Source organism: Magnolia sinica, chromosome 1 (genome assembly GCF_029962835.1).
Source record: "Magnolia sinica isolate HGM2019 chromosome 1, MsV1, whole genome shotgun sequence".
Lineage (NCBI taxonomy): Eukaryota > Viridiplantae > Streptophyta > Magnoliopsida > Magnoliales > Magnoliaceae > Magnolia > Magnolia sinica.
The window spans coordinates 137004459-137025896 of NC_080573.1; the positions used below are offsets into that span (position 1 = coordinate 137004459).

Below are 21438 nucleotides of genomic sequence, written 5' to 3' on the forward strand. Positions count from 1 at the left end.
TGTCGCGAGACATTTCAAAGACCAACAATATGCTAAACTAGTGCCAATGTAGTTGGGTTTTGGGCTTTCTAGAGAAGGTTCAGGGTTTATAATTTTGTTTTATTCATAGATAATTGACAAAATCTATACGAGGATCTGTACAACAAGGGTTAATTAAAAATCAGAAAATTTCTAAATTTCATAATCTCTAACAGTATGCTCGAATATGGTAATGAAATGCTAGAAAATGTGAGCAAGACCACCCTGGGGTGCATTTCAACATGCAATTTCCCTCATCGTACTTGCATTAGAAAGATAATAGAAAGCGAATGTGATTTGGGTTGCTTCGTATTTCAGGACTGGTTCTTCAAATCTTGGTTGGAAACAGCACCCACAACCTCGGCAAACCCAGGGGTACTGTTAGTATCATTTGCATTGTCCTCTTTGAAACAGGCTTCTTCTGGCAACCGGAAGCTTAAGCAAATCATCACCTGCAACAAGAAAAATCTTAGCAACTACCACGAGCCACATAATATACAAAACCAAAATGACTTTTCAATAGCTGAAAACGAGTTAGAGGCCACAATGCAACCAAATGATGGATGTGGAATGTTTGAAAGGTTGAGCAATTGTACCCAACAAGGATGGTGGAACTGCTCAATGTTAGAAACAACATGCAGGATGCGGGATTTGAGGCAGATGTATAACGAGGCAGATGTATAACAGCAGAGAGTATTTGAATTGATATTATCAGTTCAATACAACATTATACCGACCTTCCCATATGTTACATTTGATTTAAACAGGGTTACTTATGAATATAGTAAAGCCAGAGACTGCTTTGACAGGCCCCTGCATGAGTGGCAAAACCATGCTTTGCTCTCTCCTTTTTTCTTTTTTCGTTTTTTCCTTTTTTCCCCTCCCATGTTTGCAACTCAAACACTGATACTTAACTGTGTGGATGATCACCCAGGTAAAAACTACCCATCTTCCCAGCTAACTGCCATTATTAACCATAACAGCTCATTGCTACATGTTTGAAACTATTTCTACTTTCACTCATCAATCCCTCTAACCTTCTGAAAATGGATAACATGGCTTCTTTCTTGACCCTTATTGTCCCATTGCCGCCGTGAATGCAGCCATTGGAGTTACGAATGTTCAATGCCCGTAACACCAATACGCCGAAGGTTGGTAAGAACCTGATGGGAATGGTGCTGCTGTTCACAATCAATGACGCCAGAATAAGATTTCCATGTTGGACATTGTGTGTAGCGACTGACCCTTTTTTTTATTATGGTATGCTTTTTCCTTTTGATGGGGACCACCTGCTGAATGAGGTTGGCTTTTGCATGAGCTTTCTTGAACAGTGCACTTGCATGCATAATGCATACTAGTATTGATTGAACAAAAAACAGGGGGGGTAAAAGGGGTTCCATTAAGTCAGGAAAGTCAGGAAAATGTGAAAACAGAAAACTGAATTTTGAAACAATTCAAATAAAATCTGATATGGATGGTAAAATTAGAAAAAAGATAATGAGTGAAAAGATGAGAAACCATCGCTGGTGATTAGAATTCCCTTCCAAATGACCATGAATGCAATCATCAAAAAGGAAATGTGATAGTGTCCGAGAAAGGAAGGGGAAACATGGTAAGCTCAGGGAAGAGGCTAAGTTGAATGAAAATAGCGGTCATTCAATGAATTTATAGGTATGTGTAGTATTTATCAGCACCATTGCATTATTATGAACTGCCGAAACCTTAAAGTATTCTGCATCTGCCGATATTTCAAATGACAGGATTCAACTGATGCAGGCAAACTGCTTTGGTCATTCTGCATTATGAAGTATGAACTATCAGCACTAGATCTATGGGGGCGCGGAATCATAAGAGATCATACCTTGTTCGGAGCAACATCCCTAACTGTGTGAAATATTGGGTCTTGTATCTTAGCATTCAAAGTAGCCTCAGCCTCCTGCACAAAAACAGGAAAAGCTTTTAATTTAACTAAAATGTTTCAGAAAAAACATTTTTTAGTGAGAACATGAAAAGGTAAATAAGTTGGGATAATGGAACCAACTCCCATGCCAATTGAAGCATGGGAACCAGAGGTCATTCCACTTTTCATTAATAATGTAAAAGCAGTACATTAGGGAACAGAGGAAGATTAAATATGGATTTCATTAAACAAGTGAAAAAGGGCACAATTACAAGGGAGGAGGTTTTCTGGTGATTGGAATAATTTAAAATGAAGATGCAATGATACCTCTCTAACATGCTGGCCTTTGAAATTGGAGCAACCAAAAATGGGTACAAGCATTAAGTTAGAATATGTAAATCATTATTCTCTCCCTCCTAGAGTACGATTTGTTAACACTTCATGTTAAAAAAGGCAGAGTATGGATGACATTCCAAGGTTTTGCATTAGATTTTGGCACAAAACCTTCAAGCCATAAGATGGTTCACACTTACAGGGAAGCCAGCAGTGCAGAAAAATCTTCGATCAGCTGGTGAGCCAGTCTTTGTTGGTAAAGATATCAAGGCTTGGCCATGCATAATAGTTCCCTTTTGTGGCTTTCCACAGACCCCACCGGCTATTTCATATTCTGGTTTTGTTTTAAGTTTTAACCAACAACCCAGTCTCTTACCATCTCTAGAAATCGGTGGTGGATAGACTTATCATATTCTACAGATATAAAGGGTGCAGACTATAGTGACTAGCAAAGTAGTATTGGTCCTAGCAAAGATAGGCGCTGCTTGGGATATACAAAGCACCAACATCGTCAACCCATTGTTTTGCTAAAATAAGAGAAACAAATTCAAAATTTCACGAACTGTTCACAGATTAGAAGAAAATTACACATTTGGAAATTAGGAAGAACAAAGTGTTCATTCATACTTTATACAGACAACAGAATACTGAAACAAAATCTAGAAGCTTAAAAGAGAGATGACAAATAACCTGTGGATCTAGGTAAGGAAAAGCATCTCAACCAAGGTTTCACAAGAGGAAACTTACAGCAATTACTGATTCTTTTGTTTCAATTGATCGCAAGAAGCCATAGCAATGAATCCAAGGTAAAGGACCCTTCCAACGTTTTCTTTGGAAGCCTCTAAAAACGTCTGCCGGAATCATTTATCAAGAAATTAACACAATTATTAAATAAACATCACAAGCAATTAGATAAACTATGAAACTTAAAGATTCTGTAAAAGCTAAAAAGAAAATAGCTGATCTTTACAGGCAATACAAACTGAACTGTACTTGGTCATGTCATAGGAGAAACATATTCAGTATCCACATTTGATCTCAATTGTTATAATATTCACATAACTGATAACTCATCCTCGTGTAAGAAAATTATCAATTAACACCTTCCTAAGCTCGAAATTGTTAGCCATACCCTTTTAGTGTTAACTTTCAGGAACCCATACATGAATATGCCATATAGATGCCTGTGTAGGCATTTATCCTCGGAGATTTCTCACTGCCTTGACAACTTAGAGCAGAGTAAAAGCTTGACCATATAATACATGTGAATCCTTGGCCAAATATTTTTAGTTAAGAAGTGTTAAACTTTCAGTTTCTTCGAAGAATTACTAATATTTGATATTTTAAGCTGTTCACCAGTTATATTCATGCAAAACACAGAGACAGCAGGATGCACCACCTGGATGAACTGGGGTCCGACTGGCAGTCCAGGTTGGCTGTCCAGATGGCCCTTGTCTCCAAGGAGGATGGCATCTCATATGAAGTGGTGGTTGTTACTGAGTGGTGATATTGAGGTTCCCATCCAATAACACTGTGGCAGGGCTAGGAATCGTCCAGGGGATTGCCATGTGTCAGAATATACAAGAAGTGGCATAAATAGGTCATCGTCATCATGTAAGCCTTACCCCATCTGATCGGGGTCAGCTACATGAATCTTTTTCCACCATTCCACTCTATGTAAGGACGATAACTTTAGTTAGGCCATAGGTCAAGTTGTCGGTATCGTTGCAAGTTTCGCTGGCCAGAGATAAAGATATAATATCGTTATCGCCGATAATATCGCCGATAACCGGAAATTCAGAGAAAAATATGATAACAGTGAAATTTTTTCATGAAACTTCAAGACATGCCTAAATACACATATTTGTATATTTAGAAATTAAAAATTTGTAAAAAAATGCATTAAATAATAAATTTTCATTTAATAGGGCCCAAAAAAGCATACATTTCCATAAGAAATTACTCTAATAATAACCAAAATAAATTTATCTTAAGTTTCAAGTTGACCACACCATATGAAACAGTGGTAATAATAATTTCCACCATTGAAATCTTCATAGGGCCCAGTGATGTTTATTTGTCATCCAAACTGTTCATAAGATCACAGGGACATGGTTGAATAAAAAATGGAAATATCATGTTGATACAAAACTTTTGTGGCCCCCAATAATTTTTTGATGGTAAACATTCAATTCACACAGTTTCATGTGGTGTGGTCCACCTAAACTTTGGATATGCTTCATTTTTTGGCTTGTGCCTTGAAATCATCTAATAAAATGGATGAACTGAGTTGGATCAAATACACAATTACTATGGGCCCACATTTTACTCAGTGTGCAATTCACTTCGTTCCAGCACAGTCCGTAAGCGAAATGGCAGGTGCACCTCATCCCAGCTATTGACATCAGTAAGTGATATGGGTCTGATCATGAGGTGTGTGTTATATCCAAACCGTTAATCCATTTGAAGAGCTTGCCTTAAGCCTTTAGACAAAAAATAAGACAAATAACTATGAAGTGGACCACACTGCAAAAAACGAGTGGGGGATTGAACGTCTACCATTGAAATTCTTTTCGACGTCACAAAAGTTTTGGATCAGTATGAAAATTGGTTTTCCACTTCATTCAGATATTTATATTTTTACGAACAGATTGGATGCAAAATAAACGTTATGGTGGGCCCTACAAATTGTTTAACGGTAAAAATCATTATCTCTGCTGCTATCTATGGTGCGGTCCATATAATCTTTGGATATGATTCATTTTTTGGATAATGCTCTAAAATGAACTCTAAAAACAGATGAACGGTGTAGATATAATAAATACATCACTGTGGGGCCAACGTAACTTTGATCTCCTTTGAACCGTTCGTACAACTCGGAGCGCGAGGAGCGTCAGTGCTGGACTTCGCACGACACGTACCTACAGCAGCTATATAGCTGGTGTGAGGTACAGTAGCCCATCCGCTTCTCATGAAACCCTATCTGTGGGACCCATTATGAATTATGTACCTTAAATCTGCACCGTCCATTATATATGAAGGCTTATTTTAGTGTGTGATATAAAAAATGAACCAGATTCAAATCTTCAATGGACCACACCACAAGAAACTTTGTGAATTGAACGCATATCATTAAAAGCTTCTTGGTGGCCACAGAAATTTTGAATCAAGCTGATATTTATTTTAACCCTTCATCCATGCCTTTTTATATTTAAAAAAAGGTTTGATGACAAATAAACATCACTCTGGGGCCTAAGAAGGTTTCAACGGTGAAAATCATTATTCTTATTGTTTCTTGTGGTGTGGTCCACTGGATCTGTGGATATACTTTAATTTTGGGATTTACCCCTAAAATAAACTAGAAAAATGAATGGACGGCGTGGATAAATCACATACATTCACGGTGGGCCCAGAAAGTTTACTCAGTACGCTGAAGCGCACCGTGCGCCTGTTTGCTTCCGCTGAAGCATAAAAGCCAAAAAAAAAAAGAAAAAAGAAAAGAAAAAAAAAAAGGGTTTCGTCTGCGAAGAGGGTTTTCCAGCGGACGGGGGCGATTTTCGACGAGGTTTCAAGCAATCTCCCTAAATCTCTGGTTTTTCGCCAAAATCTCTGATTTTTCGCCGAAATCATGTATCTGTGAGTCACACGAGACGAGCGCTGTCGATTGCTGCCCATGAGATTCTTTGCTTCCGAGTTCCGATCAACCATCAACCAGGTATTACCGAAATCAAAGGTTTATTTTTCCATTTTTACCTATTTTGTCGGAAAAAATCAAAGATTATCGAAGATATCGCCGATATTTCGCCGATAATCCAGAGAGAAACGAAAAATGGGGGTTTCGGTGTCACTAGACTAGCGACACCAATCCTTTTCCACCATTCCACTCTATGTAAGGACGATAACTTTAGTTAGGCCATAGGTCAAGTCTTTTCCTAGTACTTTCACCCATGTACTTTTTGGCCTTCGCCTTGCCCTTTTAGAGCCTTCAACTTGTATAGTTGTATCAACTCACTCCTAACTGGCGCAGTTCTTGGTATCTGTTGCACACGAGCAAACCATCTAGGTCTACCTTCCCTTGTCTTATTACCTATTGGTACTACTCCTAAAATCCCTCGAATGCATTCATGTCTAGTTATATCCTTCCTTGTCTTGCCACTCATCTATCTCAACATCCTCATTTCAGCTACACTCCTATGAACGTTTTCCTTGACTGCCCAACATTCTATACCATAAAGCATGGACAGTCTTATAGCCATCCCATAAAATTTCCCTTTCAGTGCGAGTGTTACACGACGATCACATAAAACTTCAGAGGCATTTCTCCATTTCTTCCACCACGCTTGAATTCTACAGGCAACATCCTTCTCATGAATTATCAACCCAAGATATAGGAAGTGGTAATTTTGGAAAACTTCATGGTCAGCAATCTTACCTAATTCCTTGCTCCCCCTCTTATTGTTACTAAAATTGCACTCCATACACTATGCTAGTCTGACAAAGTTTAAATCCTTTAGGTCGGCATAAATCTAGCTTTGGGTTTACAGCCTCCCTCGTCTTGTCAATCAAAACTATGTCATGCATACACCATGGGATCTCTTCCTGCATATACCTCGTTAACTCGGCCATTACCAACAAGAAGAGGTACAGACTCAATTCTGATCCCTCGCACAAACCTACAGTAATTGAGAACTCACTTCTCTCTCTACTAGTGGTCCTCATATTTGTTACTACTCCATACAAATCCTTAATCATATCAATATTTCCTCTTGAGACTCCTTTAACCCCTTAGGGACCTTATCATAAGCTTTCGCTAAGTAAATAAAAGCCATGTTGAAATCCTTCCTCCTCTTCCTAATTTTCTCCATCAATTGTCTAAGTAGGAAAATAGCTTCAATGGTAGACTGCCCCGGTATGAAACCAAACTGATTTTCTAATACATTCATCCCATGCCTTAGTCTTTCCTCAATCACTCTTTCCCAAAGTTTCATAGTATGGCTCATAAATTTAATTCCATGATAATTAATGCAACTCTATACGTCTCCTTTATTCTTATAAATAGGTACCATGATTCTTTTCCTCCATTCATCTGGCATTTTCTTTGATCTTACTATCTTGCTAAACAACTTTTTCAACCAAAATAACCTAGTATCTCCGACACACTTCCAAACACCTATTGGTGTACCATCTGGTCCAAGGGCGTTTCCTGTTTTTATCTTTCTCAAGGCTTCTTTCACTTCACATATCCTAATGCTATGAAAGTTATCAATGGACTCCAACGTCATTTGGCCTTATGGTTCCTTATATCCCTATGCTCAAGGAGTGATTGCCATTTAACAAGTTCCGAAAATAACTTCTCTACATTTCATTGATCATTGACCTTGACTTTTACCTTTTGGTTATCACTCTTAAAGCATCTAAAATGATCAAGGACCCTACTCTTACTCTCTCTCACTTTTGCAAGTTTGAAGACATCTTTCTCACCGTCTCGTCCCCAACCAATGGGTGAAGGTGTGCAAGAACAAGGTAAACAACAAATTTACATCATAGTTACACCAATGGGAACTGGGATCCCACAATTAACCCCTCTACCAACACCTTCTTTAGCTTGAACACCAACCTTGGAGTTATCCTCCCAACGAAAATGGGAAGTGAGATGCCCAACAAATTAGATGTCCCTTCCTTCAATTAGGTTGCCTAATTTTCTCCAATTAGGTCACCTAATTTCCATGAATATATTTACCAAGAAAGATGCAATCACCATGGTCAGAGAGTCACCCTCGACAAAGAACAAGAATAAGAGGAGCTGAAAATTTTTTAGCCTAGGAGTAAAGTGTTTCCACTTACTTGGCATAAATGGTTTCCTTGTGGCTTAAATAAGAAAAGACCGCCACACATATGACAGTGAATGATGACCCCACACCAGCCAGCATGTTCATCCCAATCAAAATCAACAACCTAATAGAAGTTCATACAGAAAACAAAAACCAACTTCTACTTTGCATGATACTTCAATGCATGGTTTGAAACAAAATACATGGCTTGGGACTCGGTGTACAAAGCCAAATCATGAAGACTAGATGTGGTATTGTGTGCCCTGGAAAGCTAATAATGATTGTTATGATCATGTACACGGATGAACACGTGTTTGGCCTTACCATGGATGCCATATTAAATGTGTAAGAAACCTCAACTATCTTTGATTTTACAAGTTACAGAGAGGGTTTTCTCCAGTTGTCCTATGAGAACGTGAGTTTCGACAAAAGGACCACTAGCCAAGGGAAAGTTGTGTTTCATGGATCTTAGAATCCTAAATTCCATGACCAGGGATTGGCAATCCATGAAAGGTTAATTGGTCATACTATGTGAGTGAACCAGCGAGGAATTGGGATGGAAGTTCTCTATCATCAGGATAAATATGCCATGGACCTAACCCACATAAGAGTGTGAGTGGTCATGGAATGTAGGTTCTTATGTTTAGGCCTGGCTGAGCACTTGAGGATCACATCAAATCTTTGGTGTAGGAGACGCATCATGCCAAGATCATATTAACATGATCATGCACTAGCTTTGACTAGTCCTTAGATCCGAGGGCGTTTGGGGAGTACGAGGTCCTAGTGTTGTGTGTTTTGGCTCACCCCGCGAGGTTACACATTACTGGTTGATATAGGAGTGTGGTTGGTACATGCATCAAGGATGCAATTGTAGTCTATATGCTCCAACATGGGATCCCACTGGTTACCTCAAGGAACTTGTTGGTGGCTTAGATTTTAGTGATCAAAACGTCCATCAAGTGGTTTTCTAACTAGGCATGGCGCTTAAAAGTTTTTTAATATTTAATGGAATTTAACCATAGATCATTCAAAAATGTTTTTATCATGCTTGATGGATATCTGATGGTTGAGATCTTGTGGCCTACCTCTTAGATCGGCATCGAATTTTGGTCAAGAGTAGATGTCACTATAGAGTCGAGGGATTCGGTCAATTTGAGTGCATGGATAAGGCATACAGACCTTTGATGGTGTAGGCCATACCAAAGTGTACAGGTGAGGATCATCATAATTGATAATCCCTTTGAAGCTCATATTCTCCTCTTATAAATAGATCATAATCCAAGCGGGACAGAGCAAGAGAGAGCCTTGGACGTCCCTACCCCCTAGGGACGTCTGGTATGTGAGATAAAAGAGAAAAAGAAGAAGAGAGAGAATCCATCATACGTCCCAACATGTGGAGCCCACCTCTCAGGTGCTCATGCCCAACCCCATCCGAAGTGTGATAGCGGTTCTCTGCTCTCCTCTTTTCTAGGTAAGATTGGAGAGAGACTTCACTACAATAATTACATGGCACAGATGTGATGTGAGATCCTAACCATTGATTTGTGTTATTTTTGGAACTTGATAATATCTAGAGGGGAATCCTAATAAATTTTTTAAATTTTAAATTTTTAGAAAATTTTATGCTTCCATGTCTTTCGAAAATTCGCCAACACTGATCCTAGCTGACTCTAACAAGAGAGAGAGAGAGAGAGCTTTCGAAAATTCGCCAACACTGATCCTAGCTGACTCTAACAAGAGAGAGAGAGAGAGAGAGAGAGAGAGAGAGAGAGAGAGAGAGAGATTGGTCAAGAAGAGAAAAATGCAGGTCCTAAAATCATAACTAGTTCAAGCTGGAATGAATCTAAAATTGGGAAATGTGCATGCTGATCTTCCAAAAACAAAGCCCTAAGAAATGAAAGGTCAATTGATTAAAAAGAAGAAAAAGAACAGCACAGAGCCTCCAATAATATTCCCAGTTTTTAAACTTTATATCATACAGATCTTAGCCAAAAGACCGGGAAAGGTATAAACATAATATCGCATGCATTTCAAAATGGAAATGCAAGATGCTTGTCTATATAAAGTCAACCCATACAAGCTTTGACTTTCCAAGGAGGTGGGTTTATGATAATAATGAAGCAAAGAAAAAGAAGATTATCAAGTAGAAAATATCATGTCAACCCTACAACTATGTTAAGACAAAACCAAGCACAATGAAACTGAAGGAGATAAAATGAGACATGTACCAAGAAATTTCAAAGCAGAAGCAGGTAGATTCATAATCACATGATCAAAATGCTCCCAGGTGTTGGTATTTGATAATGTACAGCCTCTCATCCTCTTGTTTGTGCCCCCCTCTCTCCTACTGAGTGCAGTTATAACGGTTCCATTCATACCACTATCTTCTGCAAATTAAAAGGAACAAAAAGAAGCTACATAATCAAGATAACATTCCATAACTCAGAACAGTTTAGAAGCCACACTAACACATCCTTGATTCTGTAAGGCAAATTAGAGACGGCAGGTTTCATCATTAAAGGGAACTCATATTTCTTGCCTGAACTACCTTCACAATTTTCCGAACGTCTTTTAGCAGCATCATCAACACTCATGCATGAACTTTCTTGGCCGTTTGCACCACCAACTGCTATTTCTTTTGTTTCAACTACAAAGCATATAAATGTTAACATACTGCTTCAAGGAAGAAAGCTTTAATTATTTGGAGAGATGAAGCACCTGTTGACCTTCCATCTTCCAAAGTTTCTTCTCCATTAGCTGGCGAGTTGTAGTTTCCACAAGCTTTGGGGACAGTAACTTCGGATTCTGATTTGACATCACAAACCGGCACTGCCAATAAATGGTACATAAATGCCCTCGCATCCATATTGTACACATGAACACGATCTTCCACTTTGTTGACCTTAGCATTAACCTTCAGATAATGCGTGCTATTTGGGTTCAAGTCATTTGCATACACAACACATCCTTTCTGTGCAGCTGGGATTGCAAAAGGACCAATGCCAGCAAACATGTCACAAATGGTATCTCCTGCACGAAACTGAGAAACTAGCCGAATGTGTTCGTGTTCAAGTCTCGAGTTCCAATAGACCAAGCCATAGTCAAGCTTGAACGTGGCTCCATACTGCTTGACTTCACTGACCATGTCATCTTTCCCAACCAGAATTTCAAATTTCGGTACTCGGAACTCATTCGTAATGGTTCCAACTTTATTCACTACAGTTTTTATTCTTGGCTGGTTTTTCTGCAACAAAAAACAAAACCATCCAGCATTCAGAAACTCCTCTATAGGAAAACAAAGAAAAGTGATCAAAAAATTCAGAACTTTCTCAAACAAGACAAATAAAGACCGAAAAAGGTGGGATTCAGTCCCAAATAGTATATTAATATTTTTATTATTACCACCATTATCACAATTATTTAGATTTTTTTTTTTTTTTGAAAGATACAATTATTTAGATAATTAACGGGTGGATAATCCAGAATATAGGCTGCACGAGCAGGTGAAGTAAACATAACCTAAAGAAACGTACAATCAAAGTTCCAATCAGTGAACAATTGCCAATGGAAGATTTCAACATGAGGTTATAATGGGGACAAAGTTCTTGGTTATGTTCAAGATGTAGAATCCACGTCAAACAAAAACACCTGAACTATTGTGAGCTTTTCATCAGCACCTATTCATGTTGAGAAAGAAGTTCAATTTCAACGGCTGAAGGTAAGTATCAATGCTTGAAATAGCTTCAAACATACATCATAAATAACCCTTGCAATAACATCCTTGTAGGGAAGTAGTTCGCCAGTTATATTCAGATGAGCAATGTGACCTGAACATGAACAAGAAATGTTGTTAACCCAGTGCTCAAACTCAGACAATGCTAAAAGACAATAAACTGGAGAGCATATCGTCAGCAATTACGAAAAAGGTGAGATGAGCCAGGTTGGAAGATCAAAGTGCAAATAAAAAGGAAAAGTAGAAGGGTTATCCAGTTCACTCAGAGAATGTTTCCACATTCTAGAAAGAATGCAAAATGGATTTGGCCTGCTGCTCAATTGGATGCTTTATGTAACAACCATGAGTTCACTCCCAACTTAGAGAAGCAAAAGTATAAAAAGTAAAAGATAGAGGTGCGAAGAGTACTTAACTATTGTCTCAAAAGAAGAAGGTACCTCCACTCCAGGGGGCAGTACTTGCTTCAAAATATGGTCTAGCAGTAAAACAACAATTTGGTGATCAAAAACTTGCTCATACACGGGTCTATGTCTGGAAAATAACCAGAATCATCATTCAGGAACAGTGAATTAGACAATGTGGAAGTTATAGAAATACAAAATTGTCATTCACCAGCTTACTGGTTAATGTTTTAAAAATGCATTTCACTCTAATTGAAGAAAAGTGAAAGTGTTCATATATATCATCTATGTAACAATACTTGAGCTAACAAAGCACTATAAATACATTCTAGCAGGGAAACTTGTAATCAAACAAAACCAACAGTTTCACTAGAAAGAGTCAGTAATAAACTAACTGATATTCCATACACAACATTTGGCAGCACTACTACTCTCAAAGGGTAAAATGTTGCCCAGGTTTTACAAAATGATACCACATGCTCTCTACAATTTTATCAGATCAAACAAAAATAGGACGATGAACATAATTGTACCAACATACAAGAGAATGTGTCCTTCAAACATGTGAAATCATGGATGAATCTTTACGGAGATATAAGTTTAAACAAAATGTAGTATCCTTCAATGCTAGGATAGGTTGGTGGAGTGACAGCACCTAAAAAGCAGCAATTACCAGACTGATATTTGCGAGGTGGGCGCTTAGCCCTTTAGTGCATGTAGAAACCTCTCAACTCTCAAGCAACCTGAGCCAAGTGTTCGTTGGCAAAAAAGGCTGGCAGCGTGAAAAGGTAGACTGTTGCTGATAAAAATAAAGGCATTTTGACCACTTTTCAAGCTAGGAAACCAAACCTAAATACCTATCCTTGAGGCATGTTGGCCACTTATCAAGTCAAAAATCCATGTGGGAGCATCTTGGTCCTTATCGTTGGGGCGTTTTCTCTACTTTTCAAGATAGAAATCTTGGTAAGTACACCTAAATACCAATCCTTGAGGCATTATGTTCACTTTTCAAGTTAAACATCTTGATGATGGCACCTAAATGACAATCCTTGAGGCATTCTACCTACTTATCAAGTTAAAGATCTAGGTGATGCAGCGTTCTCCGTCTTGCAGATATTTCGTGGGTTATGCGCTCCTCTCTTGACCACTTGTTCTGTGTGTGGCATTCAGATCAAGGTGGGAGGCTTGGAAAGAGAAAGTGGCGCTCCATTATTTTGGTTGTCCTCTGGGCGGTCTGGGTGGAGAGGATTTATCGGGTGTTTAGAAATCTTAGCGTTTCTTCAGCTGTTGTCTTGTCTAAAGTTCATATCATGTTTTGAGATTGCGCACCATAAAATTGTTGGATGGGCTATTTTTATTTTTATTTTTGAGTTTGTATAGTTTGTCGGGTGGTTTTTGCCACCCTCTTTTAATAAAATTCTTATCTTTCAAAGAGAGAGAGAGAGAGAGAGAGAGAGAGAGAGAGATCTAGGTGATGGTACCCAAATTCCTACTTTTCAAGAAAAAATCCCACTGATAGGTGATAGCACCTAAAAACCTATCATTGGATGCTTCACCCACACTTCTAGTTAAAATCCTGTTGAGGGACCTAAATGCCTGTCCTTGATGCATTTTACCATGTTTCAAGTTAAAAATCTAGGAAAGGGCACTTAAATGCCCATCCTTGAGGCATTTTGACATTTTCAAGTAAAATCTTGGTAATGTCACCTAAATGTCTATCCTTGAGGAATTTTGCCCATTTTGAAGTTCAAAATCTGGGTAAATAAAACTAAATACCTATCCTTGAGGCATTTTGCCCACTTTTCAAGCTAAAAATCAAGCTAAAGCACCTAAATACTAATCTTTAAGGCATTTTGTCCACTTTTCTAGCAAAAAAATCAAGGTAAGGTACCTAAATGCCAATCTTTAAGGCATTTTGCCACTTCTCAAGCTAAAAATGTCGGTAAGGAGCCCTAGTTTCCTATCCTTATGGCATTTTGCACCCTTTTCAAGCTAAAATTTCACTAAGACACCTAAATACCTATCCTTGAGGTAGTTTGCCCACTTCAATACTAAAAATCCAAGTGGCAATAGCATCGTCTTAGTTCCCTGATAGAGTGATAGTTGGGCAGATATGTAATTAGTTTTTTGCTGTTTGCTTTTTGTAATTCCTTGGCTTCAGCCCTTTGGTAATAAAAATCATCAAAGCTCAAAAATAAAAGTCGGATAAAATTTGTAAACTGAGAAAGGCAATTTATGGATTAAAGTAGTTACCGGTTGCATAATTTAATAAATTCAGTAAAGTTGTGTTGGCCTTATGGTTTATTTCAACGTCATGCTAATCATCATGCCTTCACAAAAAGAGGCACCTATGGTCCGATTGTATTAATTGCATACGTGGATGACATTGTGGTTATAGGGAGTGATAGTAAAGGAATATAGGACCTTAAGAAGCATCTTCAACATCACTTCCTAACAAAAGATGTGAGCCATTCTCGTTATTTCCTTGTGCTAGAAGGTGTCAGATCAAAGAAAAGCATTAATTTATCTCAAAGGAAATATGCTTTGAATTTGCTTACAGGAATAGGCCTTCTTGGTACCAAGCTAGTTGATATCCCAATAGATCCAAATCATAAAGTAGTTATTGATCAAGGAGATGTGGCTGAAGACCCAAGAAGGTGAAGAAGATTGGTCAGAAAACCTATCTACTTAACAATTATTAGGCCAGCTACATCATAATGTCATATGTTGCGAATGTTGTAAGTTTATGAGTTCTCCTGCGATGTCTCGCATGGATGTGGTTGTTCGAATTCTGCGATATCATAAAAAAGAACTGGGCCAAGGAATTTTATATAAAAAGGAATAATCATCTTCAAGTTACAAGGTATTCTGACGCAAATTGGGCAACCTTCCCAACTGATCAGCAATCTACTACCAGGTACTGCACATTTATGGGAGGGTTTTTTTTTTTTAGAGAGAGAGAGAGATAACAACATTTTATGGGAGGGAATTTGGTCACTTGTTAGAGTAAAAAGCAGGGTTGTAGCCTGATCAAGTGTTAAAGCATGATATAGGGTGATGGCTCGTACCACTTGTGAGCTCGTATAGATTAAGAAACTGTTGCAGGAAATGGATTTTGAAGTGAACCTACCAATGCAATTATTTTGTGGTAATCAAGCAGCCTCCCATATTACAAATAATCTGGTTTATCATGAGAGAACCGAGCAGATCAAGGTCAAATGTGTTTCTAGTGGGGTGATTTATATGCCATATGTTCAGTCTCAAGATCAGCTTATTGATGTGTTCAAAAAGCTTTTGGCCACAGTTAGTTTATATGTATTTATTCCAAGCTAAACATCAATGATATCTATGCTCCAGCGTGAGAGGGAGTGTTAACAACTGTGGATGTGGGCCGCACACCTAGATGATTGTATTAAGGGGTTGTACAGTTGTACGGTCCACTTAGTCTTTAGCTGTGTCCATGTGTCCCTTTATTTAGTTTATTGGGTGCTCTTGACATTGTAAGTAGATGAGGGGTATTTTTGCCATTTTTACTTTTTGACTTAATATAAAAAGGAAGAAAGTAAGGACGTACAACCCTAGTTTTCTCTCTCTATGCTCTTTTTCACAACTCTTTTCCTCTTTTCTATTTCCTTTCACTTTCACATAATTCTGCAAGTCTCTACAACCTCAGCAGTTCTACTCCCAAGGGAAACATGAGAAGATGGGGTAGATCTTATGTTCAAAGGAAGGCAAGCCATCAATTGGTTGGACACCTAGGCGTATCTCTCAATGCATAATGCATGGACCAACATCTAGCACATTATTTCCTAACCTTTTCAGGGCAGCAAAAGATTGGAAAGGAAATGTAGTGAATTGTAGCAGCCACGGGTATGAGTTTTACTTTATGGACACTTGAAAGTAGCAAGAACACAACCCTCTTGGTAGAGCTTAAAGGACTTCTCGTCACTGCAATGTTGATGATGGGTGAGTGTTCCAGTTAGGAGTGTTAAAGAAGAAACACTTCTACTAATGAAGGGATTCCACATCATAGAGCATCAAAATGGTGTTAGTCAAGTCCTTTGTAAGGGTGTTTATGGAAAAAGGAGACCTCACCCTCATCTAGTCCTATTGGTCACAAAGGCAATGTGCCATCTGCTGATTGGATGCCCATTGAACCAATAGATATGGAGGTCCTCGCACTAGCTCTTCAGCCTGAGATGGTTTCCAACCACTTTGTTACCAAGAATGATAAGGGGTTAAAATCTTCGGGGACTGTCCATCCTCTGGAGTTTGCCAGCTCTCTCCTCAATCAAACTACATGGGACATGAGCAAATGATCAACCACCCTCCATTCTAGAGGCTTCTATACTCTAGCTATTTTGACCAAGTTGGTGTTAGATTGTTGAGGATTTTCTCAATTCGAGGGGGATGGTTTTGCTAACCTAAGCAGGGGCTCTTGGCAAGACATACACTATAGCAGCAGGGACCCAGCATTGTACTGGGAATGACATGAACCCAAGCTTTCGGAGCTTGCACCAATGGTCGCGTTATCAAGAGAGAAATAATTCGCTTCTTTCTGAATCTCATTATAAAAAGTAAACTTGTAATTTATTTCTTTTTTCTTTTTTTTTGAAGGATTTTTTTATTTTTTTGGAAGGCAATTTTTTTTTAAGAGTAAACTTGTAATTTGATTTGTGAACTATTCAAACTCAACAATTTGTATTGGGATCACAAATGATCCAGGCCTGTGTAGGTTCGTGTGTGGCTTGGGACAAACTTTGACCTATTCAAAGTTTCAGTTTTCCATAGCCTTATAACCTATAGTTTCTTTGATTACTTCCTAACATTGAAAGTTATGAACCTTTGGAATTTGAATCAATGAGTTGTGAATCATGTAATTTTATGAGTTGTGAATCATGTGATTTTATGGCATGCACTTAACTCTGAATTTGACAGTCTGATGAATAATATAGGGCTTGAATCGTTACCCAATCTGTGAAGTTCTAGTGCAGTAATATAGGACTAGACAATCATACAGACAGTAACTTATGATATTATATTCCAGTTAAGTCTTCTACTAACTATTCTGATTTTTTTTTCTCTTTTTAGCTGTTGTAAGCAAAATCTTGAAATTGATTGAATTTCAAATCAATTAAGAATCAGGCTTTCCCTGAGTCCATATTGAGTTTCAAGTTTTTATACCATCTTACTAATATAGTGAAAGCATGGCCTAAACCACTGAACTTAGACAGTTGAGCACCATATATGCTCCTTAATCCTTAACCGGACTATCCTCAATATCATAAAAGAAAAACATGCAGAGGAAAAAAAAAAACGCATCTGGGATTTACTTTCTAAAAGAATTGAAACTCACCTGCACCCCAATAGGAATACCCAAGCGTCAGTGAATATGGGATGACTTCAATCTTGCATAATTTCTTCAAAGCATCCAGTGTTTGATCCGGAATGTCAGATAGGTCTGATTCAGATCCAGAAGTTCATTAACAGAGATAGAAACAACAGGGCATAATGCAGAAAACTGCATCTGGAATGAGAGGATATTCATTTTCATAAAACAAACTGGTCAAGACAATAAAAAACAATTATTAAAAAAGATTTCGTGGAGAAAAAACCACGGGCAAGCACAACGATTAGTCGATAGCTTCCACGTATCCATTTGTAAGCAACAAACAACTTTTTTTTCCTGGGTGAACAACAATGGCTCAAGCCACAATGAGTTGCTAGAAGCCCCCAGAAGTTTTGAAGAAAATTTTACTTTAATCATTTCTTGCAACTCACAAGGAATAGCACAAAGGTAACATATTGTTTACAGAAGGATTTACCAAATATTAGCATTTGAACAAGGATTTTATGATCATTCTAATGGGCCTTTTTATGATCGCTGAATCCCGTCTTTCTAGGATGGTGAACCAGATTCCAGGCGACGTATCAGATAAGAAAAACAAGGTTTCAGGGGGCTAAAAGCAATTTTTAAGAACGTGCATGAAGTGACCAGAACCAGTGCATGAATACATGTAAGTAAGTTGATGCAAGCTAAAGGAGGCACTTTTTCATTTGGATGTTTGCTTGATTTCATTGGGTAAAGGAGGTCAGAGTTAGTCAGGCAAATTATCAAAGAAAAGTGTTCAGTCATTTTTAAATGGTCACAGTTCTCTTTATTTCACCAATTATCAGGTGCTTTTCAGACATTCACTGACATATATAACATTCTTACCAGGCTGTTTGATCCTTTCAGATAATATTACGTAACGGTTCCTTTCACATGATGGATCTTCAGTGATGGGTTTGACACGGGCCTTATCCAGCAAATATCTGTGAAACAGAATCCCATTAAAACCTCTGCAATCATAAGCTCAGAAATCCCCAAGAAGGCCCAAGAAATCTTCCCAAACCATAAAGGATAAGCTCATAAGCTCCGAAAGCCACCACATTAGTATTCACAAATTCAAAATGATAAATTATAATCCCCACAGAGGACAGAACTTGCGAGCATCAAAGCTTCATTAAAAGAGAAAGCATGAGTAGGCCCCAGTTGCAAATGATGGAACTGTATACCAAAGAATCTATACATACATTCCACAAAATATGACAAGCTCTTTCTAGTATAGTTTAACAAATTTATGCCTCCTTAAACAGTAAAAAACAAATCACTTGTTGGCACTTGAAATGCTAGATTAGGATCAGGAAAATCCAGATAGCCAATTCTGTACACATGCCGTTCACCTTTAAGTGGTCGAGACTGTCAATTGGTAGGTACCACTATGGATGTGTGGTACTTCAATAACATCCACATTGGACAATCCTAGCGATCCAATTCTTGGCGAGCAATTGGATGCCTAAAAACAGAAGATAACCAACAGTCCATTTGCAATGGATAAGACCCACCAATCATATGGCTAGATTGCACTTTTATTCCATTACCCATACACAGTGGGGCAACACAAGGTGAAAGGATTATATCACTGAAAAGGGTAGCTAACTTGGCCTGAAAAAAAAGGCAGTTGGTTTTGGCAAAGCATTACCTCATCCATTTATGCCCCTCTGGAGCTGAAATTTACATAACAGGAGAGCTCATAAGATGCAAACTTTTTTTTAAGCAATTAACAACAAATTTTATTAAAACCCACCAAAGAGGGACATCAGTCCCAATAAGATGTACTTTAAAGTAAAATTACAGTATCTAGATGTGAATCTGGTTTGACACTTAAATTTAAAATTTTGAACAAGTTACCGTGATGATACATTACTTGTCATGTATTATCAGTGCATCACAACCAGTATTTCAAGAATGGATCTACATATTGCCTGTCTTAAATGATGACAAGCAGAGGAGGAAACAAAGCTGACATTGTTTTGTCACTCCTTACTATCATTCAGCCTTCAATAATATTAAAAAAAGATTAGATATCAACTTTTGCCAGCCCTTTGTGGAAGTCATCAGCTCCTCCTGGAGTATCAGCTTTCCTCTGGCTTGTATTATAGACAAAGTGCTGATGGCGGACAATCTTAAACAGCAGGGTTTCACCTCTCCAAGAATATATGTGATGTGCAAAGCGAATGGAGAAAACCGTCCTCATCTTTTCCTTCACCGTCCAATGACATCAAGTGTCTGGAATTTCTTTATCTCTGAATTTCAAATTTCATGGGCCTCGAGACAAACTATGAGAAAGGCGTTTTCTAGTTGGATCTACGGTGTATAGAGTGGGAATTGCAGAGTGCTTTGGAACCTTATTCCCTTGGCCATATGTTGGGAAATCTGGAAAGAGAGAAACAACAAGATATTCAACGACTCTCAAATCTCTTTCAATGCTCATTGATAAGGTTAAAGGAATGGTGATTGAGTGGACAGCATCTTCAGCTAAATACAAAGGGTGGTCTTCAGATGACATCCATAGATAGTGGCCCAGTTTAGTTGCTGCTGGTCCCTTTTCTGCTCACCCCCAAGTAGCCTGGTTTCTTGCTCTACCTGGAATGCTTAAAATTAATTGTGGTGGCCTCTCTCATGCTGATGGAAATGCCGTGGTACAGGGGGATTCTCAGGCACACGGCAGGATCGCCGGTCATTGCTTTCTCTGCCCCCACTACTCCTCGCAACCAATCCGTGCAGAAGCAATGGTGCTGAGAGAAGCTCTCTACATTATATCATCCCAGAATTTCAATCCAACAGTGACTGAAAACCACGCTGCCAAATCTTAAGATGGGTCAAAGACAGAAAAGCAATGGCCATAGCAATATGTTTTAAATGGTATCAGATTCTTAACCAGGTTAAACATTTTTGTTTAACATGGTAAAGTGAGAATCAAACAATCAAGTTATTTCTCTAGCACTTCAAGGCGCTTCTACTCAGATATGCATATCAGAACTTCGATTCCTTCTCAATGTTTTAATGAAATCTTTTTGAGGTTGCTTGTTCAAAAGAAATAATAATAATATAAATAAAAGTTGAGAGTATATAATGATGCAACCAATGTCCCTGGACTAAACAGATGTAACAAGAAATGCATGAAAAAGGGCACTTTATCCTCATATAATTCTCTAGCCATGGTAAAATAAAAAGAAAAACAAGGAAAAGCTTGAAGTACCCATTCAGTATGCCACTGACACGCTTGCAGAGTTCACGAGGAATTCGAAGAGCCCACAATTTCAGCTTCAAGTCAAACTTACTCTCGTCCAACATTGCATGTTTTTCAAGGTTGACTGTAGGAGTGACTCACTCACTCTATACTCTGCAGTAGAAAAGAAACAATAAATAAAATAAAATAAAATAAAAATCTCACTACAATACAACAGTAATACAAATGAAGTTTACAAAATTCAGAAGGCTAGATACAAGCCATTAAGAAGATAATGTACCCTCTATGAACATAAAAACATTGGATATCTAAACAGCACATGTTTGATAGTATCCCTTGATGAGCATAAGAACATTGGATATCTAAACAACACTTGTTTGATAGTCTGCAAGAAGACCACATTGAAATCATGGTTTTCTGAACCAATGGCTCGGGCCAACTCGTCCGTTCCTGAGTCAAGTAAGGACTCGGGTGAGAGGGTGGGTCACTCGTCCAACTCAGGCTGAGTCGGGTATGGGAAGGTGGGGGGGGGGGGGGGTTGACTTGCGGCACTGAACTGGACTGGACTCGACGAATCTGAATCAACTTGGATGAGTGGGCAATCCGTGCACGGAATTCTATTCATGACGTATAGTGCCTGGAGTGG

At 38.4% G+C, this 21438-nt stretch overlaps 1 protein-coding gene and 1 long non-coding RNA gene across 5 annotated transcripts; both read right to left on the reverse strand.

Moving 5' to 3' along the window:
• Positions 1-78: 78 nt before the first annotated feature.
• LOC131220008 (tRNA (guanine(37)-N1)-methyltransferase 2) lies at positions 79-20945 on the reverse strand. 4 transcript variants are annotated; one of them, XM_058214991.1, is made up of 11 exons: positions 20802-20945; positions 18434-18531; positions 17573-17677; positions 12228-12290; positions 11836-11909; positions 10801-11326; positions 10631-10729; positions 10311-10469; positions 2999-3102; positions 1880-1954; positions 79-470 (listed from the first exon to the last, which is right to left on the reverse strand). In XM_058214991.1, exons 1-11 carry the CDS (start codon positions 20894-20896, stop codon positions 333-335), a joined length of 1536 nt encoding a protein of 511 aa, XP_058070974.1. In that variant the 5' UTR covers positions 20897-20945; the 3' UTR covers positions 79-332. The 4 variants fall into 4 exon arrangements, with proteins under 4 accessions (XP_058070974.1, XP_058070968.1, XP_058070980.1 ...); XM_058214985.1 differs by having other exon boundaries at positions 10622-10729; XM_058214997.1 differs by lacking the exon at positions 10631-10729.
• On the reverse strand, positions 2002-2992 carry LOC131220038 (uncharacterized). The gene is made up of 2 exons (XR_009158523.1): positions 2355-2992; positions 2002-2262 (listed from the first exon to the last, which is right to left on the reverse strand). It is a non-coding gene; the product is annotated as an uncharacterized LOC131220038 (long non-coding RNA).
• Positions 20946-21438: the final 493 nt, after the last annotated feature.

What these genes read in the sequence shown, in the direction of transcription:
- LOC131220008 (XM_058214985.1), bottom strand. Translation starts at nt 20,896, where the DNA reads ATGTTGGACGAGAGTAAGTTTGACTTGAAGCTGAAATTGTGGGCTCTT. An exon ending in GTCAGTGGCATACTGAATGG is followed by an intron (nt 18,532 to 20,801) that starts GTACTTCAAGCT and finishes TCTGTTTCACAG; the next exon opens with ATATTTGCTGGATAAGGCCC. An exon ending in AAATTGTGAAGGTAGTTCAG is followed by an intron (nt 10,470 to 10,621) that starts GCAAGAAATATG and finishes TTTAATTTGCAG; the next exon opens with AAGATAGTGGTATGAATGGA.